The sequence below is a fragment of the Nanorana parkeri genome, unplaced genomic scaffold (genome assembly GCF_000935625.1).
Source record: "Nanorana parkeri isolate BGI_ZX_2015 unplaced genomic scaffold, ASM93562v1 scaffold186, whole genome shotgun sequence".
Lineage (NCBI taxonomy): Eukaryota > Metazoa > Chordata > Amphibia > Anura > Dicroglossidae > Nanorana > Nanorana parkeri.
In genome coordinates, this window is record NW_017306454.1 from 1,755,999 (window position 1) to 1,782,393 (window position 26,395).

Sequence of the window (26,395 nt, forward strand, 5' to 3'; positions counted from 1 at the left end):
TCAATGTCATTGACCAAATATGGCCATGTGACCATATAAGGTTGATAATGTCAACAGCATCCTGCCCCATTGTTTACAAACAGCTGCAGGGAGGGGAAAGCCCCAGCCGCAGCTGATTGGGTTGGCACTGATGGCTTCCTTCCAGGTTCATTCCAAACTCGAGCTCATCCCCAGTTCTCAGTATACCTGTCACTGATTATGATCCAGCAACTAACCCTCAAAATGAAAAACAAGCTTGATGCATCAGGGAACAGGAGTTGTCCTTTAACTGTGAAACAATATACGTGTACATAGATATACCTCCATTCATTTATTTTTCCCTTAAACACTGCACACCTGCTGAAATTTCAAATCATGCTGCCATTAGGAAAGATTACTTGCTAAAATGGTAAAGATGCATGATGCATGTAGGCATCCAGTACAAAATGCAATGCAACGCATATTGAAACTGCCCCGGCATTGACATGCATTTTGATGCATTTCTATTGATTGTTATGAACGCTTAGGTGTAAATTCAGCCTAAAGCTTTGCAGCTGAGACAGCCTCATATTTAGGGTTGCTACCTGTACAGGATTCACCAGGGGACAGTCCGGATTTTGAATGCTGTGTCCCGGTTTCATGGCAGCAGAAACCCATACACATGATGTCAGGCAGACAGGGGCAGCCAAAATTAAGATAGGGGCTACTGGCCCCCCACTAAAATTAGTCTCGACTGTGATTAGGGTTGCCACCTGTCCAGGATTCACCCGAACAGTTCGGGTTTGGAATGCTGTGTCCAGGTTTCATGGCAGCAGAAACCCATACACATGATGTCAGGCAGACAGGGGCAGCCAAAATTAAGATAGGGGCTACTGGCCCCCCACTGAAAATAGTCTCAACTGTGATAGTTACATATGAATGGGCGGCAATTTTTATATATGAATAAGCCACGGCTCATTCTCCCAAAAAAATGTCCATGCGCCGATTGAGTGTTCGGGTTTCGCTTGAAGAAAAGGTGGCAACCCTAACTGTGATATTTACATATGAATAATCAGTGACTCATTCATATGTAAATAGAATGGTTAATTGATATGCAAATTCTGCTCCTCCTTGCTAGTCAGTGTATATACCTCTGTTACATTGGCGGTCACTGAGAATACCTCCGTTACATTGGCTGTCAGTGTAAGGCTTCCTAACTAATTCTTTCCTTGCTCTATCTCCTGGCTGTCTCCTGTATATTCTCCCCCAAAAATTCAGCGCAGCGCTAAATTGTTCATGTTTCGCTTGAAGAAAAGGTGTCAACCATACTCATATTTCAGGTGTAGGACGGGAAGTGCAGCCTAGAGCTTTGCAGCTGAGACGGCCTCATATTTGAGGTGCAGGGCCGGAAGTGCAGCCTAAAGCTTTGCAGCTGAGACGGCCTCATATTTCAGGTGTAGGACAGGAAGTGCAGCCTAGAGCTTTGCAGCTGAGACGGCCTTATATTTCATGTGCAGGGCAGGAAGTGCAGCCTGAAGCGTTGCAGCTAAGACAGCCTCATATTTGTGGTGCAGTTCAGGAAGTGCAGCCTAGAGCTTTGCAGCTGAGACGGTCTCATATTTCAGGTGTAGGACAGGAAGTGCAGCCTAAAGCTTTGCAGCTGAGACGGCCTCATATTTTAGGTGTAGGACAGGAAGTGCAGCCTAAAGCTTTGCAGCTGAGACGGCCTCATATTTCAGGTGCAGGGCATGAAGTGCAGCCTAAAGCTTTGCAGCTGAGACTGCCTCATATTTCAGGTGTAGGACAGGAAGTGCAGCCTAGAGCTTTGCAGCTGAGACGGCCTCATATTTCAGGTGTAGGACAGGAAGTGCAGCCTAGAGCTTTGCAGCTGAGACGGCCTTATATTTCATGTGCAGGGCAGGAAGTGCAGCCTGAAGCGTTGCAGCTAAGACAGCCTCATATTTGTGGTGCAGGTCAGGAAGTGCAGCCTAGAGCTTTGCAGCTGAGACGGTCTCATATTTCAGGTGTAGGACAGGAAGTGCAGCCTAAAGCTTTGCAGCTGAGACGGCCTCATATTTTAGGTGTAGGACAGGAAGTGCAGCCTAAAGCTTTGCAGCTGAGACGGCCAGGTGGGGGGGGTGGGGGTGGGGGGGGGGGGGGGGGATTTGATGTCTTGCCTCTTGATCTGAGACTTTGATTAAATAGAGAAGAAAAGGCATGGCTTAAAAATTAGACAAATAATTGGATAAATCATCAGGGGGCTCGCCAGCTGAATGACAAACACGACACAATAAGGGGGAGGCAGGTACGGGGCACAGAGGGCAGCCATGATTAAAGACGCCGAATATCTGACCAGAAATGGTGACTATTAGATGTAATCAGAGCGGCGGATGGCAGAGGAGGAGAGCGTCATCACCGTCTCACCGCTGCTCGGGAAAGATAATCCTAGCGCGCTTTAAAGGGAAAGTCCTCTTTTTGAGAAACAAAAAACAAATGAACAAATCTTCATAAAAGAAATAATGTGCATTTATAAATTGTTTGCATTGGAGCCAGTAAAGCATTGCCAACTGTGATGAGTGGATTCTGGGTGCAATGCTCTGGTTCCTGCAGACTCTTCCACCGTCCCTGTCTGTACAGCGGTATGGGATTTGTATGTTATTTATGGAAAGCTTCAGAGATGTTTCTTTTTTCATAGAAATAATTCGCACTAGCACCCCTAGGTGGCGCTGATGAGTACTGGAAATATATATGGCTTTTATAAACCAAGTCCCTAAGGTTTGTGAACTCCGAGGTTCTATTTGGTCCTTTTTTGGTCTGTTAAATATTCAATTGGAAGTGCTTTAGCTCAATAGCTGTTGATCCTGCCAGAAATCATGTGATCTTATGACTTCCTGAGCTCTTCCTGTCTCTGCTGCACTGTTAGCAGGTACATTGTTTTCTGAGGACTACAGAACCCCCACCACTCAGGGCCAGTGCACACCTAGGCGATTTATTGCGCGGTTTGAGTCACGTGATATCGCGCAAAACACAAATTCGCATTGAAGTCAATGGAAGCTGTTCAAACCTTTGCGGTTTGTGGTGCAACTGAAGTCGCCTGTCGCGCGAAAAGGTGCAGGAGCTATTTTCATGCGGTTTGGGTCCCATAGACATCTCTATGCATAGAAAAAACAGCGATTTACAATGAACAGTAGCGCAATCGAAAACGCGCAACAGGGGCGCGAAAACAGCTCAGCATCTGAATCGCCTAGGTGTGAACCTAGCCTCAATGTAATGCAGAGACAGCCAGGCACCTGGCATTTTTGGAGAGGAGCCCCTGTTTTTCCTTCCCTAGAGGTTTCTTTGAAGCTCAGCTTCTTATACTGATCCTCTGACTTCAATGCATTTTGAGTCGCAGACCTGGAGCAGATCATTCAGAAAAGGTTGGTTGGTCTGCATTCGTTCATTTTTTGTTGTTGTTGTTGGTGGGGGGGGTCATTCATTTGTACCCAATGCTCCTGCCAGGACACTTCCTGTCCTACGGTGACAACACTCACTCGCTGTACTGTATCTGTGGAGCAGCATTGTCACTAGGCTGACAGCCCTAGTTGTCCCTGGTTTGGACTACAAATACACCCCCCTTCTCCTCACCTCCTTTTTATAAGGGAAGGTGTTTTGTGGTTCATAAAAAATAACCTGTGAAAGCTGATAACATTGTTTGAGATTTCAGTTCAATGCACTGAAAGTCGCCGGATTCCTGACAGGTTCAACCTGTATTTTCAGTACTATCAAGGTCATTTTTAGCACCTAAAAAGAAAAACGAATACAGCCACCAAATCTAAGGACTGCTAGGGTGCAATGTATTAATCTAAAACAAATGTAATTAATCTAAAACAATAACTCCCATCCAGCACACTGATTGATTTCTGGTCTTAGGTAAAAGCTACATGAACATGCAGGGACGTCCTGAGGCCGGGTGTCACCCGGAGCAAATACTGGGTGACGCCCCGCCGTGACGTCATCGCAAGGTCATCTTTTTGATACTTGCCGGCGGCCATCTTGGTGATGGACGCCGGCAAAGAGAGGAGGAGACTTCACCGGGCGGGATAATATGCCGCCGGGTCCCCTCCTCTCTCTCCTGCAGCTGTCGGGCTCTCGGTCCATGACCGAGTGCCCAACTTTTCAGAGGGGGTGACACCAAAATGACTGTCAGTCATTTTGGTGTCACCCCTCAAATGGTGTCACCCGGGTGCAGGCCGCACCCCCCTTGTGACGCCACTGTGAACATGTGCTGCGCTCCCCCACTACCACCATACAGGGCCAACTAAGCATCAGGGCCACCTAAGCATCAGGGCCACCTATCAGAATACCCGATCAGAGCGGGCAGCTCATTGGCTGCCGGCTCTGATCAATCGAAAATTTTCCAGCCAGCTCCTTTGATCAGCTGATGGAAGAATGCCGGCTGAAAGCCGACAGCCCCACACACTGTGCAAATTTCGGCCTGTAGATTAAAAACCCTCCGAAATTCGACCAGTGTATGGGCGCCTTTACACACAGTTGCAGCATTACCTGGATGGCTTTAGTTCTTTCACTTCCTGCATGGAGTTTGTCCTCTCTATATCAAAGAGGCCCTGTCTTCAGACCATTTATTCCAACAAAAATGTTCCATTGACACTACAGGTGCCTCAATGTATTTTCTGCATGTTATGTATCTGCTAATCCCTCCCTTGTGTAGACATCTAAAAGCCATGAGACTGCTGTTGGGTTCCGCCATCGTGGATGAGATCTCAGCAGACTCTATGTAGTATTCCCCAGCAGCTTCATCAAACGGTTATGTAGAGAGGTGAGCAGGGCCGGATTTCCCACAAGGCCAACCGAGGCCCGACCTTGGGGCAGCAGGGAGTAGAGGGGCAGCAGGGGTATGGAATTCCTATCTCCCGAAGCCCGGGCGGGTAGTTATTTTCTACATTTAGCCCTACTTTGGGCAAGCAGAGCTAAATGTACAGGGGGGAAGCCGCCACTTGTTTGTACAAGTGATCTCGGCGGTTTTGTACAAGATCACTTGTATGCAGCCTGCATAAAGGTCAGCGCACTGAGGAACCTGGCATTGGCGCAGCAGAGAGAGTAAATCCGGCCCCTTGAGGTGAGGGGAGGGGCACAGGAGCTGGACTAGCACAGGCAGTAATTAGACACTCCCAGAAGAGGGTATGGCTATGACATGTAAGGAGGGAGAGGACTGTGCTAGGGAGCTGATTCTTCTAAAGTAGTCAGATTTGCTAGCAATTTCAAACTACATTGCAAGAGAATAATAATATAAAAAAGTGCAAAAGAAAAAAGCTGCAAGTAATCATTTAACATCATTGTGTGCTTTTCCCTGCAATTTTAGGTGTTGGTGACAGGGTCTCTTTAATGCCCATGTTCCAAAACCAGCACTGCAAAAGTAAACATTGCCGCATTACCCTACACCCTATGATCGCGGCACGGGGGCAGATTTCAGTCACCTGCAAGTACTGCTTCTTTGTAGGAACTCTCTTTTACATAACAGTGAGTTTTCATAATGGGTTACTGCCCCTTTAAGCTGACCCTACAACCCCTGTCTACCACCAAAGTCATTCCACATAACTCTTCCCCTCTGCATTCTATTACCGGAGCTTATATGAATTAATGAGGAGCTGAGAGATGGGCAGCTATAAATGTCTCCATTGTATTGCAGGCTGCCTCCAATGCTCTGATAGTCACAGAGACAGTGGAAATTTCCACACTGCTGATAAGGAATGGAGGGGGCGCACACACATAGAGCCCACGTTGCTGCTACCTCCCTTCTTGTGCATGCAAACTGATCGAGCGTGTATCAATGACAGGCAGCCTGCAGCCCGCTACCTGTAGTGGAACCACAAGACCCAGCATGTCCATCAGAGTAAAGGCTAAATATGTGCTTGCTTTAATGGAAGGGGCTTCTCCATACAGACCATACACTCGGGCAAATCTGTTCCTTGACCCTTAGACTTCATTCACACCTGGGTAGTTTGATGCACACCTACTGAAGCACTTAAACGCTCGACATGAAGAATCCCATTATTTGAAGTGGTGCCCGTTCACATCTCAGCGTCATGTAGCTTGTAGCTCGAAGCTTGAAAGACTACATGAAACATATCTGAGTGTTTTTGGTCCCATAGACTTCTATAATGCCTCCTTCCATTGAAAAGTCTATGGTGCCAAAAATGCTTGAATCTCCTCCCTCAAGGTAGGCCCGGAGCAAAAGACAGAAAAAACAGGCACAGGGCCTACATGACAGGGTGGACAGGGAGGCGTAAGGGTGTTAAAAGGTTCTGTCATTACTTTTAAGGTCACTTACCTTATTGGTTAACATATGTTCTTGTGTGGGGTTTTCATGTATGGGCTGAGGGAGCGGACAGTTTCTTCATCAGACCACACGGCAAATAAACTTCCCGCCTGCCCACCCTGTAATGAGATTGGGTTTGTTTTTCCAGGTACCGGGGGCCTAGGTGAGTGATTTGGGCTCTGTGAAGGTGGTAAATTCTGTGCTGGTTGGAGTGTTTTTGGTGGGACCCGTCCCTGGTATGGAGTCCTCGATTCATCGTGGTCAACTGGAGTGGACCTACAAATATTTGTATGAGGTTGGTCTCTGCAGCAATTCATGAGTTGTCCCTGATGTGGTGTGTTGCAGCTGGGGGCCCATTTAGTTAATGTGTTCCACATACAGACTGTTGAAAGTTGGTGGTGGTGCCTTCACGGACCCACAACCTTATTTGCCCCATTGATGGGTTACTTTTGGCCGGGTAAATGGACAGAATAATTAACCAAACTTAACAGCATAGTTCAGCCTCCAGGATTCACTCTAGCAATACACCTTGCCTAAAGTTTCCACTTCTTCTGGGGAAAATACCTGCCTCATGATCTATTTCCTATTAATAACATTGGAAACAAGAGTCTTTTTAACCAGCCATGCCAGTAATATACCAGCCGGAACCTTGGCAGTCCTATCGGGAAGCTAACACAGACCTCCTTGTCCTACTCGTAGGTCAGACTCTTGCTCCAGAAAGGCCACCCTTGTGCTTCCTCCAATTAGGATTTATCAGGTTTTTATTTTGCAATCTAAATCCTGTTGGGGAGATTTCCCTTCATTTCCTGTCCTGTAAACACAAGAGGAAATCAGTAAAAATCTCCCCAAAGTAAAGGGTATCCCCTCTTAGGCCCGGTGCAGACCTCCCTCACCTGGGATCGCGCGGTCCTGCACAATGCAGGCAGCGATTGCCGCGCGTCCCCATTGTTTTTAATGGGGTGACATCCGCGAGTCAATCGCAGGATAAAAAAGTACATGCACCTTCTTTTTGCGATACATGGCGCGCGGCTGTTTTGGCCATGATTGTGTTCGGAAGCACGGGCAGAATCGCAACGGGAAACTCCGCGATCTGCTCAACGCAACTGGGGTGCCATTAGAAAATAATGGCACCCACAGCGCGATCGGTTCACACCTTGGCGACTCCTGACCGTGCACGATTGCCGCGCTGTGAGGTGTCGCCTAGGTTTGCGCCAGCCCTTAGTTGTCACCAGAACAAGAGTGCCTGATGCAAGATGTCACTTCTATTCATGTTCTGGTGACAACTCAAAATGTTGGATATTTACTAAATTTTGGTCCCAGTGGCCATGGCCAACATGACAAAAAGAGAGTGAATGTCCCCAGTGGTTACACAGACAGCAATCATAATTTGACAGAGGTTCTAACCCAGAGGTAGGCAATCTCAGCACTCCAGCTGTGGTGAAACCACAAGTCCCATGGGACTTTGCAAGACTTTGACAGCCTCAGGCATGACTCCCAAAGGCATTATGGGACTGGTAGTGCCACCAGAACTGAAGTGTCAAGGTTGCCTACCCCTGTCCTAACCTATCATCCATTCATTGATAGTTTGCTTTCCTACATATCCAGATCCTTTTATTTCTTCCATGGTAAGGATGCCTGCTGCCCACCAGATACCTGTTTAGAACCCCACAACACATTTTGCAATGTTGATCATTGCTTCTTCAGGAGTGATTGTACCTTTGTCCAATATTTAAAGATAATTATTAATTGGATGAAAAAAATATATTAATTGGATGAAGATACGATCTGACCTGAAGAAGCGGTGATCAACACCACGAAACACGTCAAATTACCGTACGGTTTAACCCTTCCCAATATAGATGTGTCTATATACCTAAATGTAGTTGCTACAGATTTTTGGAAGACATTTTGAGATATATTGGAAGGGTAGCGTTGAGCGGTGTATAAGTAACCACCACACTGATGAATTTCTGCGCCCTTTCAATGAGTAAAAAACATTTTATGATTTTTACATATTTATAATCATGATTATATGTGATTTATGTGCAAGGCGAGTTTGATAAAAGAAAAAATCTTAGATGGTATCACTGTAGCACCCGAAAAGTCCCACAATTTGTTCAATTTATAATACATGGATACTTAAATACCTAAAGCAATTAAAAAGAAGGGAAAGTAAAATGTTGTGAATGCCACTTGTAAAACTCCAGAGAGCCCCCGGGCATGGCTCTGCTCATTTGGAATGCTCAGCATCTCTAATAACCATACAGCTGACAAAGATGGAAATATCCAGTGTTTTTGCTTTATGGAGGAGAGAGGCATCTATTTACCCTGTGTGTGTGTATGTGTGTGTATGTGTGTGTGTGCACCAGACAGGGACGAGAGGCTGACACCCAGACACGATGCTGTAAAATTCCATCTCACTTCAAGATTATGCAGAAATTCGCATGGACGTGCCCCACCATAAACAGAGGATATTTATAGAACAACACACATTTATTTCATCCCATGAAAGTTACTAAAAAAGAACTTTCTGTATTGCCGACCATAGCCAGTAACATTCCAGATGTCATTTTCTTGGGCACAGACTGGACAATGGTCATTTGCCGTAACGAATAAACAGACTGAGACTTTGGGGTTGCATTCTTTAACAGGAAAAGGAAAGGGTCTGCAATGCAAGCAGGAACTATAAATGAACAATGCAATTTTATAGTATTGCAAATTTGGCAAAATAAGGAGGATTGGAAAACGTGATGTTTTTATAACTTTCAGATTTTCCTGAATGGGTTGGTTCACTTACGAGGAATCATCCAATTTATTCATTATTAATTTCACAACTGGACCTGCAAGGATCAGACTAATCTGCAGAAGGTTATATAAGCTACACCTATAGTGGAATCCATCCTTGTAATCAGCCCTTCCATGGTCATACCTCCCAACTGTCCCTCATTTGGAACCAAGTCACCCTGTCCTTCTTTCCTCCCCAGTTGTCCCTGTTTTTGGTCTGATGTACAGACATCTATGAAGAGGTTCTGCACTAAAACCTTTATCTTATCTCTTAATATTTTGTTTGCTATTTCGAAATGCCAATATGAAGGAAAATTTATGGTGAAAAACAACAATTCTGGGTTTGACCAATCATTTTTGGCATATAAATCCTTAATGTTCAGTATAACTGGGGACATGGCAGATGTGATTCCATTGCCTACATACGTTGTGCAGGAAGGTGTCCCTCTTTATCATTTCAGAAAGTTGGTTGGTATGCATGTGCCTGAATGTTGCATGCATTTCTACAACACCCCTCGGTCCCCCTAAATCTGGAGATCTTCAATATGCAAATATCAACCTAGACATAACTGGTGCTGGGTTCTGCTCCTACCTACAGCCCACGCCTCCTGATTGACCCATGTGGATGGGTGACCAATCAGGAGGTGTAGAACGGATGACACCAAAGGCTGGTTTCAACGTGGAAGATATTTACAAATGAGAGCGTACCAGGTTTTAGAGAAACCTGGAGGCATGTTGGAATATAGACAGCATATACAGGCACCTAGAAGTGCCTTGTATAGCTTCTCAAGAGGAGATTACAGCATTGGACCCCAGTATAGGTTGTCTTTAAAAATGAACAAATGAACAATCATGTAAACCCTAATAATAAACGCTCCATTTTGGTCTGTTAAATATATACATTTGAAAGAATACCTTTGAAAGTATCAGAATAATTAAATCCACCCCAATCTGTCAGAGTCATCTCTAATAGCAATTAGTTGATAGTTTAGAATCGGTTTGTGTAAGAGTTACACTGACACTCATCCTTATCTAATTTTATTTTCATGGAAGTCAGATTTTTTTATATCTTGTCCCATTAATTAGCAAAGTCAATGCTAGAAAGGGGAGGGGGTAGCCAAGGATAGGACAGCCCCAGGTCACTCAGCCAAGACAAGTATCAGGCACTGCTCTCAGAATTGTGATAATCTGTCCAAAAACAGATGGATACAATTGCCATCTCATGTGTATAGATACCTTTATTGCTAATACCAGAGAGTATGCTCATTTATTATTCTTCGAAGCCATTCTTCCTAAGTGGACTCCAGAAACAAGCATGAGCGCCCCCAGTGAAAAATGATTTTAAATCAGTTTTGGCAGATATGGATTAAGACTGAGACCCTGTCCTCCTATTGGGTGGTGTCATGTGGTAGCCCTTGTAAAGAGGCTTCCTGAGGGATGGCTGGCTGCAGTGCACTTGTACTTTAAGTAGTGGGGGCATCCTGAGAGCTAGGCAGTGATGTTCCAAATCAAATCTTGAAGGATCCCTATAGGGCAGATTGTAGAAGCAGCAAAGGGTGGGTTGTCATATTGCAGTGTGCATCATCAGATAAGTCAATGTTCCACCTGTGTACCAGGCCTCCACCACCAGGAAAAAGTAGAACCATCAAAGTTAAAGTTTGCCTAAAACCCAAACATTTTCTAAATTCCATACAGAGGTTAGAACCCCTTTTTTTTGTCGCTGTTTGTGTCCTCCTAAGGGAGATTCACCCTATTTGTCTTGATGGCCATTGTCACCGGTACTGAGTGTGTCAGCATCAGCAGAACCAATATTTTGAGTCGCTACCAAAACTGTAATGAAGCAAAAATCTTCCACTGCATAAAAAATTGTTAATAAAAAGTATTAAAAAAAATAATCTTCCAGTGCATGATTTTTGCTGCATTAAAATGGATATGTTTCACTAGGTCCTATTTCTTAGAATAGTGCTGCGAGTCTCCCGGTGTAGAACAATGTCACAGTTATTTATACAGTGAGTTTCTTGTCACAGATAAAGTTCTGCTCGGCAGTTTGCCTGAATCCATAATGTAAAGGGCAGTAGAGCAGTGCTTGTGAAGGGCCTGTCAGCCAAATTCATGTGAACCCCAACTGTGAATAACTACAGCGTTGTTATTCCCGGGGAGGACCAACTGCCTGACCGACCACAGTCATAAAAGATATGTGTTTCAGGTCCAGAAGGAAAAAACATCCATTTATTGATGCATATTGCCACTCAAACTCAGGGTCCCCTTCATCAGGCTCAGAAAGCGCGGCCCCGAAAGTGCTTGTTTGAGTGACAATATGCATCAATAAACTGACGTTTTTTTTTGTTTTGACACATTATCCTGGTGTGCTGGTGACGTCTTTATCAATTATTCTACAAGTGGCGCCATCCGTGGTCACTGCAAGCACCCAATTTGGATAAATCTGGGATATCCGGTAAGGAGTGCAGACAAAGACACCTCAATATCTGGTCCAGAAAGTTCACATATCAATGCCCATTGTGGCTTGTCCTGTCAGTACGCTGGGTGCAATGACCAATCATTCTGTAAGCACTGACCATAACACAGAATGCTCTGTATACCGAACCTACTGATCTTTTTTTAAAATTATTATTCTGTAATACATAATTACACAGTACAATGTCTCTTGTCTCTATGTGTCCGTTCTAATTACTGATGTGTCTTGAACTCCAGGCAAACAGCTAAAAACACAATTTAAATACTCATATGCGAAGGGTCTTATCTGCCATAGGATTTACAATTCTGTCCATCCACTTTTGTGATGAATTCTTCTCTGCCAGATAGCACAACCAGGAGGGCATCACCTCCCCATCTGCAGCCTGCTGATTGGACAAATAAAGAGCAGTAACACACCGCTAAGTCATCAAATCTGACAACTGTGCTCTCTCCTCCTTTCAGAACATTCCCTTTAAGCACCTGTGCATGTAGTAGAGCCTGAATGGCTCCTCCTTCCCTTTTCCATTCCATTCGTTCTTCAGGAGAAGACAGGAAGCTGATAGTAACACATATTCAGGTATTAGTTGTACGTAAAAATATATATATACAGTATATGCCTGGAGTTTAGCACTGTCACCAAGCACCGTTTTTCGTAATCCGTAAGGGCCCATTTGGATATATAAGATGCACTGTGGTGGGTTAACAAATGCACATAAGGGCGCTTTAACATGCCTTGCGCTAAGGAAGCCCAATCATTTAAATGCAAAGAAAATTGGACCTGCACTCTTTTCACTAGTGTACGATTAGGGATGCACAGATACTTTTCGAGTACCAGTGCAGATACTTGGCATTTTCATGAGAACTACCAGGGTTGCAGCAGTTCCAGCTTGGACCTGGCTCTGGCGCTCCACCACTGTCCTGAAATCATTAGTCTGTATTGTTTTAGAAAAACTGTCAAATGACAATAAACAAAAATGTATCAGTACTCGTACCTGTAAGTACTCGGCAAGTACCAGTACTCGTACTCGCAAAACTGGTATCTGTGCATCCCTTTATTTCTATTTATAAAAACAAAATCGTACATTAAAACAGAGATGTACAAATCCCAGGAGCTCTGTGTGCTCCTTACAAATGACAGCTGCCTCCTAATTTTTGAATTTTTCTCTAGTGTAGTCTTGGAGCTCAAAAGTATCGGTACATGTACTCGTACTTGTACCGAGTACTGTACTTGGTATCTGTGCAACCCTAGTTACGATGTATTGTAATGCAATGCAATGAAGGTGCTATGGCCTAATGAATTGGGGTGCCATTAGTACGTTGCATTTTACTATCATAGTTGGCCTAGTGCATTGGGGTGCAATTAGTAAGTTGCATTTTACTATCATAGTTGGCCTAGTGCGTTGGGGTGCAATTAGTAAGTTGCATTTTACTATCATCGTTGGCCTAGTGCATTGGGGTGCAATTAGTAAGTTGCATTTTACTATCATCGTTGGCCTAGTGCATTGGGGTGCAATTAGTAAGTTGCATTTTACTATCATCGTTGGCCTAGTGCATTGGGGTGCAATTAGTACGGTGCATTTTACTATCATAGTTGGCCTAGTGCATTGGGGTGCAATTAGTACGTTGCATTTTACTTTCATCGTTGGCCTAGTGCATTGGGGTGCCATTAAAAAGTTGCATTTTATTCTGTCTTCTAATTGGCTATTTTGATCTTGTTATTTTTGACTGCAGTTCTACTTGGCTCTCATCACCATCTGGTAGACAAAATGATAAAATGAGGCTGCTAACGGAGGACCGTATTACATTTTATCCCCCCTCATCCATGTCCATGTCTATGTCGAGCTCCCGGCTACCGCAGTATAATATTTGCAACAGCAGACACTGAGATCTTGGGGAAGCCGATACCTCCCTTTGTGGGCCCTCTCTCTTGCCTCTCCTCCTTTGTTCTGCTAAGTCTCCTCTTACTGATATCACTGAACACTGACTATATCTTGGCAGCCGTACAATGTTCATGGATTACAGGAATCTCAGTTTGATGCGGCTTTGCAAAGTGAGAGATTTCGGCGATAAAACAATCTCCATTGTCCTAATGATTTAAAGGTATAAAAGTATCATAGGCTGCAAAATGATCTCAACATCACATCCCCACAATGAATATAGAGACACACCAACAATACAATTAATGCACAGGCTCATGAACGCAGGTGTATTGGTTTTTTTTGTTTGGTCCCACGCACACATTTGTGTAAAGATCAGAAAATTTGCGCTTTGTTTAGATCCATAAAATTAAAATAGAAAAATCTGCATCTAGGGACCAAGGTATGGATCATATTTTATGGCGTATGCACGGAAATATCTGTGCAAACTTTTAAATGCGTACAGCGTAAAGAACAAATGTACTCTATTGGATTACAAGAGCAGCAGGAGCAGCCTAGCATCCTTCATTGCTAGGATGCAGGGTCTTGTTGCCTAATGTCATTTTGCTGCTAAGATGCAGGAGGCTATTGCTGCCTGGTATCCTTCTGTTGCTAGTATACAGGTGGTTATTGCCACCTAGCATTGTTCTGTTGCTAGGACGCAGGTTGTTATGCCAACTAGAATCCTTCTTGTTGCTAAAACACAGATGGCTGTTGCTGCCTAGTGTCTTTCATTGCTAGGACAAGGGAGATTACTGCCATCAGGCATCCTCCGATTGCTAGGATGCAGATGACTACTGCCACCAAAAGTCTTTTCTGTTGCTAGGTTACAGACTGATGCCTAGTGCCCTTTGTTGCTAGGATGCAGGTTTTTTTTCTGAATCCAAGCAACCAATAGCCTGCATTACCGCTATCCTCTTACACATGTAGCATTACATAAATGTTACATGTCTACAGCATTTTGACAACTTAAAACACAGGATCTTGCTGCATTTTAGGTTACAAGTTCAGTACGCCCATGTGCACGAGCCCTTAAAGTGCCACAGAATTTCAGCAAATATTTAAAAATATGATAAAGGTCAGTTTATTTTTATACAAAAAAACTACATATACAATCTTTAGAAGCATCATAACATGTAGTGGTTACATCTGCATATCACATACACATCCTCATATGTTTACCCTACATTACTCACTGTTCGGCAAGATGTACAAATCTCAATAGTCCTAAGGCACTTCATCAATTTATTTTAATAACAGCTCTATCACATGGTGGGACGGGGTCACTCTTGAAGCGTTTCCTGGAGTTTCAGGAGATATGGGGGGCATATAAGGAGAAAGTATGCAGCCACTCATGTGTTATACCTACAGATAATTCATATCTAAAAGGAGATCACAGAGGACAAACAAAAGGGGATCCCGGATGACCAAGGGAAAGTGTATGGTTATAATAATCCTGTAGAATTAATATATAAGCTGGTAGCTCCACTTATCAGGATGGTAAAACTGGATGGAAATTGTCCACTACAAGGTGCCAATAATGAATCTAGTGGTAGCCAACACATACAGGACTGAATTAGGCCATAACATCCATAGGCATCAGGATCCCCCACTGAGAAGGAGGAGCACCCCCCTTCCCTGCCCCAAAAAGATGGCCAAATTATCTTCTTTTATTCTCAGGTTCAAAAAGTGTTATGCCATGGAGGTATTGAGGGGTATCATATCCTGTTTCTAATTGTACTCAAAATTCATTGTAGAATGAATGTTATATAAGATTGATTAGACCACATACTCAATGCTACTGGCAGTCTGGATTAACATTTAAGGAGGAGCTTTACCCTCTTTCACTAAAAATCACATCAGTAATATGAAGCTCTGCATGTCAATATGAAACCATCTTGCATTCAGTGAATTCATTTTTTTGCATTTACAGGTAGCCCTCAGTTTACGCTCGGGGATCCAGAGGGAATGGTTGTAAATAGAAACCTGTGTAAATTGAAACCCAGTATATAATGTAAGTCAATAGGAAGCGAGGGAGCTATGTTCCAGATCTTTCTCAAAACTGACATAAGTAATAGAAACCAGGTACATTATATTTAATGCTGGTGCATGAGCTACCACAAGGAGCTTTAAATAGAATACAGGTGAAACTCGAATAATTAGAATATCGTGCAAAAGTAATTGCAGTAAGTGCTGCAAAAGGGGCCCAGACCAAGTACTGAGTACATATGCATGCTTGTACCTTTCAGAGGTCCAATATTGTTCTATGTACAATCCTTGTTTTATTGATTGCATGTAATAATCTACTTTTTTGAGGTTGTGGATTTGGGGTTCTTGGGGTTTTCATGAGCTATAAGCCATAATCATCACAATTATGACAAATCACGGCTTGAACTATCTTGCTTTGCATGTAATGAGTCTATCTCATATATTAGTTTCACCTTTTAAGTTGCATTAGTGAAATAAATGAACTTTGCACGATATTCTAATTATTCGAGTTTCACCTGTATACCTGTATCATGTTACTTATGTCAATGAGAGAGGCTTGGAACCTAACTTCCTCACTTTCCACTGACTTACATTATTTACTGGCTTTCAGTTTACACCAGTTTCTATTTAGAACCATTCCTTATTTTGAGAGAGGCTCAGAACCTAACTCGTTCACTTCCCATTGTCATACATTATATATTTGGTTTCAATTTACAATAAGTTCAGAAAAGGGAGCTATTTTGAATCAGTGCAAATTGAACCGTTGTAAACCGAGGGTTACCTGTACTTACAATTACTGTATTTCTACTTCCCGGTCGAGTGAGGCACTGGTGATGTAGCCCTGGCCTCACAGCTACATCCTGGGAAGGCCAAGTCACCGGTGCCTTCCTGAGAAATTTAATCTGTAAACTGCAAAATCTTTTTTCCCTTGGAATGATATGCACTGTCACATGTTCGAGGATGCAGATCTACAGTACAGTTCCAGGAAGTAAAGGAAGATGGATTCCTCTGCCCTTAGTAAAAATGGCCACTGTGAGAAGAATGGGGAAAATAAAAATAAGGTATGCAAAGAATACAAAACCGGCAATTATATAGATCTGTTTGTAGATTGTCATTACTGAACATTTCTAAAGGTGCTGTTTTGTCATTTTTAAGATCAGGGTGAAGTTTCTCTCTAAAATCGGACTTGGACTGAAACAAGTTCATTTCTAATAACCATCAGTCTGCGTTGGAATCATGGTGGTGTTTTTTGACAGTCATACATCCTAGGGTTAAATTTGCCAGCGTAATAACATTCTTTCTAAGTTGATTTTACAACATCAATATTACCTCACCTGATTACTAACACATCTTGTAATACCTGTACAAATTGTGTCCATTGGATTCTCCATGTGGAATAACTATAAAGTGTCGGCTGACTATAAGGCCATAGCAAAATGACATACTCTATGCCGGGTTTACCTTGCTGAGGTGGAGATTTTTATGATCTTTGGATTATAAATGACATGTGTGGTATATGAATTTTGTAACTCTTTCAGCAAAAGCTTTTTGCAACCTTTGGATTACAAATCATATTTTTTGCAATTGAGCACCCAATGTACCGTAGATTGTGCCTACCTTAGATTTTTATGTCTGTGGGTGACCAACCTGGCTTGGGTACAATGAATAACTGCAAGCATTTTTAATGGATTAATGTACCATTTTTGTGCCTGATGTGGCATATGAATTAAGCTATAAGTGGGAGCAAGAACATTTTTGGATGCTTGGTGGACACAGTAAGCTGTATAAAGGTAATATGTATATTTATTGTTATATACATGGTGCAAGGCCCTGCAAAACGTTTTAAATGTTTTCAATGATGCGCTTTGGTGAAATTGAGAAAAATGTGTACTTTTCCCGTACACAGCATTCATTATGGTATTTCATTTCAGTGAGCCACTACTCATGTGTGAAGTGGTAATTTAGGAGGCCAAGAGTGGTTTAATAATAATTTTGGGAACTCACCCCACATGAATAGAACTACAAAGTCAGAAATAGAGGTATGTTTTGGTTGTCAGCAGAGAACTTTGGTGTATTAAAATACTTATAAGCTGTAAGCAGCCATGGCAGACATGATAGAAGCATACACAGGCCACGGCAATAGCTTTGCTGTAGCTGAGTAAAATGTCGTGTGTAACCAGAGATCTGACTTTGAGGTGTCAGCCCTTCCTTGGAGTCTTCTCAGGTCATTCATTTCTGCTTCAGTGGTTCTTTAAAGCATAGCTCTAATGTTGTTTATTAACAAAAATGTAAATCACTGTTGATATTGGATTTATAAAAATCCATTTACTTCTTCCTTGTAAAGTAGCTTCAGGTTTGGTAAGATAAAATCAACAACAAAAAATTAAGCAATTGCCTGCCAATCAAGCCACTTTTTTTGTATTGTAGTGGTCCCTTACTGCATGCCACAGGTTAGATGCTGCCCTTAGATTGCCTTTAACGAGTTCTTGGGGAAATAATCCTCTCAATAACACCAGTGATGGGGCATTATTTCTCCCACGGACACCAATGATGGGGCATTATTCCACCCACTGACACCAACAATGGGGCACTACGTCCTACGGACAGCAGTGATAGGACATTATTCTTCTCACTGACACCAATGATGGGGCATTATTCTTCTCACTGACACCAACAATGGGGCATTATTTCTGCGACTGGCACCAGCAATGGAGCACTATTCCTCCCACGGGCACCAACAATGAAGCACTATTCCTCTCTCTGACACCAACGATGCAGCACTATTCCTTCCACTGACACCAATGATGGGGCATTATTTCACACACCACACTGACACCAATAGGGCACTTTTCCTCCCACTGACACCAATGATGGCACACTATTTCTACCACTGACACCAATGATGGGGCATTATTCTACCCACCAACACCAAAGATGGGGCACTATTCCTCCCACTGACACCAATGATGGCACACTATTCCCTCCACTGACAGCAACAATGTGGCGCTATTCCTCCCTAACCTACTCCAGCAATGGTCATTTACTAATAAAGTAAAAAAAAAAAAAGTATAATATCCCAGGAACATGCACTTTAAAAGCAATACATTGATAACACCCTCTTTTATAAATAAATGTGTAGTGCATGACATTTCCTTGGCAGAGTGTTCACAGATCACACTTGGCTTTCTAATAAGAAAGCCCAGCAGTAGCGGCTCACTTTTGGTATGCCTGTAACTAAATACTCCATACTAAACCATAAGTGTTAGAGGCAGGGAGGGGATGTATTACTCCTCTGAGCCATTTAGCTGTGTGTCTACATAGAATTGAAAGGGAACATATTACACCCTCTTTACAGCATAGACGTAAACAACTGCATAAAAGTTGTGGCCAGCAGATTCCCTGAAGGGACAGCATACAGCCCTTTGGTCCTGATTGTGCAGTCCCTGGGCCCCAGCAGTAAGTAGTGGGAGTAAAACCATTGATGTGTAAAGGGAATGTAATGGCAGTGATCTCAGTACTTTTATGTAAAATGTCCTCAGTCTCCAGCCACACCTGTAGCATGTCCCTAGTCTCTGTCCATCTCCCATAATATGTCTGGTCAGGTTCTGACAATCTTCTGTGGCATTACATATATGGAATTTGAGAACATACCCCCCTGGGGATGTTAGGGGAGACAGTTAAGGACCCTATATCTGGAAAGCTGACCATCACTGTTCTGGGGCTTGATGGCCCCGAAGCACGATGGAACTTGTATTCCTATTTTTAAACTGATGATGACTCAATCCATCCTGCTGACTCTTCTACTTCACTTTAATTTTGAACAATCTCGGCGTTTCATAATCATACATTATACCCGAAACAGACCAAATAAAGCTTCCTGAACTCTTGCTTGACTATTACATTAAAGATGCCCAGATTTGGTAAAAAGTTTTATCAATACAGCACTTTTTGGAAAAGTTGTTTCAATATTTTATTCCTTTATTAAGTATAAGAAAAAATACACATACATATTTTTACAAAAGAAAATGGCTACACAGCTGCAGTAGAAACACGTGTGGGTGGTGGGATCACTTCCTCTTCCTTGTCCTGAACTTTTCCTCCAGATCCGTGGGGGGCTCCATTCCTTGGCAAGGCTTCTCCGGTCTCTTCTCTTCTTCGTGTTTCAGTATAGTTGGCCTAATGACGTCAATATCACGACTTAGATGATCCAGCATGCTGGGAATGATAGTAGGCGGAGCATAGAAGTCAACCAAGAAGTACCTAGAAAAAAAAGAAAATGCTGATTCTAAGGATATTTATTATAAATAAATAGTCTTCACTGTTTATTGAAGGAACATACAAGGCAGATCGTAACCTTGCCAAGGCAGAAAAAACAATAGTGGTGTGTTATGAATATCTATGTCACTAGGAGGAAGTCTGAGTCTGGGGCCTAGTGAGTGAAGCAGAGGATGGAGATGCCAGAACACAACTTCACCAGGTGTGAGGAGTCTGAAAAATTACCCTCTATGGCAGCATCGGGATCTATTCTGGAATGGACTAGTAGCTATTGCATATAGTACTGCACAGCCAGGAACTCAAGACCCAGATTTCCGCAGTCGGCATAAAGGTCCTCTATCTGTAAAGGCTGCAAGTCCTTTTTTTTTTTTATTTGGAGTATGTTACATCCTTGGTGTCCTCTGCCCAGACCCTCTCTCCCTAAGTTCGTCAATAAATGTCCATCAGCATCATATCTTCTGTGTGGACTTCAGTTCTATCAGTCACCACTGGAGGGTTGGTAAGTGCATATGGGGCAGTAACTTCATTGTAAACCCAGTAGTACGGAAGCATTCACGGGTCTTGTAGCGGGGATAAGTCAAAGTATCAGCATTTTATGGTCAACATTCGATGGAGCTTAGCCCATGTTTATCAAAAAATGATTTGTCATTTAAGCAAAGGCTCCATTCATGAAGCTGCAACAATCATTATTTGCAATGGGAGCTAAAAATAAACCTCTCATGCCTCATTAAAACAATTGCTATGCCACAAGCTATGCCTTTAACACATGTTAAAGCTTTGTGAATCGAGCTTCTATGACTAATAACGTGAGGGTAGCCATCAGGCATTCAATCTCAACTCTTACTTTCAAGATCAACTGGATCTTCCACAGCTTTGCGTTTCACTTTCATTATATAATTAAATATTGAAGATCTGCAGGTAGATTTTAAACATGCAGTGCATGCAATATGGGCCGAGAATACTCAAAAAATATACTCTAATAGTTTAAAAAAAGGGGAGGGGCAAAAAATTCCTAAAGCAAGAATTAAGTAATTGTAAAGTCGCACATATCCTCTCCTGTTATAACATCAGCATTGTAATAGGAATACATACTAGAGTTGTTTTTGATAATGCAATCAAAGCTAACTTTTAATCCCTTTTATGTAGTGAGTGCTGCCTTCCGTCTGCCCATCACTTCCAACAACTTCCTGGATTCCCAGTGTGCTTTGCATCTCTTTCCCTGCTGCTTGATTTGATGCAATCACCATTTCTTAAGACTACATATCCCATCATACATTGCTTCCAGCAAGCAATGATAGCATTACATTATTCAAACTCGTGTTTTAGCTCAGAAGGCAGACGCAAGGAAGTATATATTGACAGGGCTGAGTGAAATGGTGTTGGTGCATCGAGGAAGAACATCCTATGTGCATCTTCAATTAGTAAGTTTGCAAACATCTAGATGGATGTGGTTATAGTGGGATAGAACTTATGGAATTCATTATAGAAATACACAACTGATATTTCACCTGACATGATTTTATGTCATATTGGGGAGCTTTCTGCACTGACTTTCTAGAGCTGTACACCTATTGTGCTTATTTTGAGGGTATTTAATATTAGGGAGAATTAAACTGAAGATGCTGGAATCCACCAAGGTTGGTCAGGAATACTCAGAACTTTCAGGTGGGCAGGAACAGAGGAATTATGACAGAGAGATCTCACTGTTGGAGTATACCAGACACAGAAAAAGCCAACGGGTGACTTGGCCCACTAACCTCTACCTATAGCCAAGATATCACTTTTGACTGCACTGACCCTTTAAAGACAGCTGGTTGGAGGGTGTATTATCAAGGTCTATGTAAATCCTAAAAATGAACTTCTCTTATTTGCTCTGTTAAATATACAATTGAAAGCACTTTATTATATATCTTTGAGTACAAAACCACATCAGTTGATCTGATAGAAATCCAATTGAGCTTGTAACTTCCAGTACACTCTGACCATGCTGCACTGACATCTCAAGTTGTGATATCAGCCCTGCCCAGTTCATCTCTGAACTACAGAGCACTCCCCCCCCTAACTTATGGAGATCAGTAGAGGGGGAGGTGTTCTTTAATCCTAAACAGGAGCAAGCAGCCTAAGGGGATAGGACTACTCCTTCATATACAGTACAGTGATCAAGTGTTGTCAGCCTAGTACAGTACAAGATGTGCACCCTCAATACCCAAACTAACATTCCTCCAGACGGAACACTGGGTCAGGCAACTAAATAGCTTAGCGGTGATGGAGTGACAGGTCCACTTTACATTCAGCCTGAGAATAAAAGAGGCATTTGTGGAAAAGAGTTAAGCTCGAATTAATATTGCAAATCCCTGACGATATTTGAACAAATCTGCTTATCCAAATCTATATTCTGTCCTCTTACCCAAGCTGACAGCTAAAGCCATTTAGGAGAGGAGTCGCACAGCATACTATGGGCAGGGAACACAGCTCCTGCCCGCAGCCGCGATGCCTCATTCCTCTGAGAAGCCGTGTCAGAGCTGCGGCAGCTGGTAACACAAAGACACTGGAAATTTCCACTACGCGGAGAGAGCTGGGCGAGGGTGGGCGGGAAATAAGCTGGCCCCTGTGCTGCCTCTCTCACCCAGCTTGTCTGTGTGACTTTCCCAAGGCAATCTGCTGGGCAGTAGGAGGATGATGGGATGCATACTCTCAGCATCCTTTCAGCAGCACAGCAAATAAAGGTGTGGGTCCTCACAGCCAAAGACAAAAAGGGAGGAAAGATTAGAAAATCAATTGACACAACTGATTAGCCGTCAGATTGCAACCATCCCATATTTAAGTGGACCTAAAGTAAAAAAAAAAAAAAAAATCCTTTTCTTTTATTACAAATAAGAGTTAAAAGGAGAACTATGGGGTGAGTGAATTACTCCCCAGGGATCTTGGATGTGATGTCGGCAAACCCAGAGCCGTCAACTCATATGACACTTTATCCCTTTTTCCCTTTGCTCTGGCCTCAGCAGCTACATAAAAGGTTATGTAAAAAGGTGCGGGGAAGGCCGAATGATCTGGGTCAGCACAGAGAGTAGCCAGACCCGCCCACGTGAGCAAATGGCTATGACGTGCAAGGAGGGAGGGGCTGTGCTAGGAATTTGACTCTTCTTGGAGTAGTCAAAAGCACAATGAAAGTGAATTTAAAAAAAAAAAAGAAAAAAGTACATTCTTGAAGTGGTTATGCCAAGATCATGGCTGCTGCCGCATTTTTAATTTTTTTTTTATTGGTATTGTTTTTTTTCAACAGGCACTGCTTGTATAGGTGATCCTGGCGGCTGTACAGCTACCCAGAATACTTGTGGCAGCCTGTGAATGTGCTGCCTGTGCGGCTATAAGGAATATGAGTGAGGAGAAAAGAGAGGAAAGGTTTCTAATGGGTTCTAAATGGTGGTTTCTGAAGCACAGGAAAACTGGATTCCTGAGCCACCACGCCATGGACAAACCTGGCTAGGGACTTTACTGACTTGTCCCTCCACAACAGAATGTTGCATTGTAGAGGTCTGTACTGCAATTGGGCAACTGAGACTGCTTCACAGGAGTCTACCATCAGGACCAAAAGCCCTGGAATCTGAGATCGAAGAGGTTAAAGTTTTTTGTGGAAGAAACACTCCGTCCTTCTCTGTGTCCAGAACTAGACCCCAAAATGGTTTTGTCAGTTCCAGTCATGATCGCTGAAATCTTAGGATCTATCAAAACCCCTGCAATGTCTGGACATAAATAAGCCACGTTGGCCAACAGAACCTATTTGCTGCTCAATTTTTCTATCAACAGGAGGTCGTCTAATTATCCCACAATTGGCTAATACTAGGGCCAGCACCTTGGTGACTACCCGAGACTAGAGGCTTGAAGTCTCCCTCAGAAGCCAGTGTGAGAGGGTGACAGCACAGAAAAACAACTGGGAGATAGGGACAAAGCACCCTTACACTATAACAGAAAGTGCCCAAACATCATGGCAAGATCCCCAGGGGTTATTTTAATGAAAGATGCAGATTTACAAATATTAAAAATAACTTATGCAATTACATTATCTCACTAATGATTATACTAGTGACTTGGCTTACATATACTTTACGTTTGGGTGGTGAAATTGTGCATAATGGTTAGTACATTATTTATCCACCTCTATACACAAGAGCCAACAGAGTGACAGCTAAAAAGGGGACAACTAAAAGGGGGGGCTGTTTATACAGAATCGGTTAAGAGCTCTGCTTTCATGAACTAAAAATGATAAAAAGAGGGTAGGCTTCGCCAATACTAACCATTTACATGTCTTGATGAGTTTATGTAAAGGGACTATTCAAAACATAGGAAAGAAAATTGGAACAGAAGTGGAGTGCTTTGACTGTATAATCCAATCAGGTGTCACCTTATATCATCTGGGAAAATGAAAAATATCCATTGGCCATTCTGTGGTTACCAGTCCACAGAAAAGATGTCCTTGAGCTAGAGAAGGTCCACAGAAGAGCACTAAACTAGTTAATGGGCTGGAGGATCAAAGCTATGAGAAAAAGTTGCTAAATTTAAACTTATTCACGCTGGAAGTGAGGAGATTAAGAGGAGACATGATTTTGTTGTACAAAATATTTAGTGGTGATGGCAACATCGGCACTAAACCTTTTACTGTAAACTCCGTAACAAGGACTAGAGGCCACCACCTAAATTGGTGGAGAAAAGATTTATCCACAAAGGGCGTAGGGGCTTCTTCTCAGTTAGAGCGATTAAATCTTGGAACTCTCTGCCACAAGCAGTGGTATCTGCAAAGAATATTGATTTGTTCAAAAATCAATTATATACCACCTGAAGAGACTAACATATTGGGGTACGGGTACACTTAAATACTAGACCACACAGGGACTCCTATATATACTCACGCACGCACAACACACACACATTGAACTTGATGGACCTGTGTCTTTTTTCAACCTCAAATACTATGCAACTATGTATAACAACTTGTGTTACTGCAACCTTTTCTTCAGGTTTTTATAAATAGCCCTCTTGGAAGAAAATAAATGGTGGCCACAATAAGTCTTATTGCTATTGGCAAAACATCTGCTTTGGGTTTTACACAATACTTATAAAACAATGGACACAAACACAAATAATGATGTGCATTAACCCATAGAAACCAGACTACATCACTGAGATTCAGATTGCCAGCTATCCTCGTTCTTAGCACTTCTTCAGTGGATATGCCCCTTAATTATGTGATTACATTAGCAGAGTTCAAGAATTGCCAACAGCTAACAATCAGACTTCAGCAGTTCTAGTGTGGGTTGGGAATGTATTTCATCACTGTCTTACTACATAGGTCTGGAATGCCAGTGTGTGTTTTGTCCTGAGATATGACAGTGCCCCCACCCACCCCCCCCTTACTGTATGCAAGGGTTAAAACCAAAGCAGACACCCCTTCCCTCCAGCAATACACTTCTGATTAGCTGGCTTAATGGCATCACCAGTTGCCAAGCAACCACCAGGGACACCCACTGAGGTGGTCTTGCGTCTCAGCACTAACAAAGACTTTAGCAACTAACAAAAAGTTACAGTGAATACCTTATAAAATGGAATAAAATGTGCTTATTAAAACAGTCAGGCCCAGGTATTCATGAAAAGTTAATCATAGAGGATGCAAGAATGCGATTTGGTGCTTGCTAAGCTTATAGAGACATACAATTATGATATTGCATACTTAACAATTGTGCCTTGCTCTGAGTCTTGTATGCATCTTACTCGCTTTTAAACATTAACAATTGTAATTTTTCTTTGAGCAACAACCTAACAAAAGTGTAAGTTAACTCACAAATTGTATAAACTTACCTACACAAGTGTACACCATTTGGCTTTGAGATGTCAAACAAGCTCATATAGATGGGATGGCCAGGTGTCTATAACATGGTTGGCTATAAAATGTAGCATGCTCTTCACTAATAAGTTGGCTACCTAGTGACATATCAGAACTTCCATGTTGCTTAAAGGATATGTAAACCCTGACAAACTTCTACAGCATCAATACTGGATTACTGGTTCAAGAGACTGTCAACTTGCCCATTCACAGCTCTTTGAAGCCCAACTCCCTACCCATTTATATTCATCTTTTCATCAGTCCAAAACTTCTTCATAATCTGTCACAGCCACTTCTTAACAGCTTGTGTAAGCTTTATGTTAGATGGTGTTGGAGCTTACACATGGTGGATAATGTCTTCCCCCTCCACCATGTAACAGTGTTTAAGTGACACAAGGCCTGAGCACTGCAAGTAGGTTACATGCTACTCCATACTCCCAAAGCACTAGGTAGGTAAGGGGCTTTGACGGAAGAAGGAGCAGCGGGGGAGTTTTGCAAAGCCAAGTATACATCTGTCAGGGGTGGGCTTTGAAGACAGATAGAACTTTGTCTATTCATTTAAAGGTACACTCAATTCTAACATGACAATATTGCTTTTAACCTGACTCAGATTACACAGCTTACCTACTGTGTAGCTCTAATTTGCAATTAAAAAAAAAAAAAGTATATTTTTGTACCCGATAGCCCTTCAAGATAATTATTTTTTATTATCTGCACCCTTGTCTGGAGCAAAGCCCTGTAAAAGCAGGCCAGATCTCCATCAGAGCTGATAGAGGCTTCATTGACATACATTGGGGAATG

General features: G+C 42.6%; 1 protein-coding gene across 1 annotated transcript in view; it reads right to left on the reverse strand.

The window, feature by feature from the left end:
* Positions 1-19,470: 19,470 nt before the first annotated feature.
* Positions 19,471-26,395, reverse strand: part of MRPS6 (mitochondrial ribosomal protein S6) — a 57,322-nt gene continuing 50,397 nt past the window's right edge. The window contains exon 3 of the mRNA XM_018555166.1: positions 19,471-19,701. Within this exon, the coding sequence (XP_018410668.1) occupies positions 19,509-19,701 (193 nt within the window). The 3' untranslated portion in view covers positions 19,471-19,508. The remainder of the gene's footprint in view (positions 19,702-26,395) is intronic.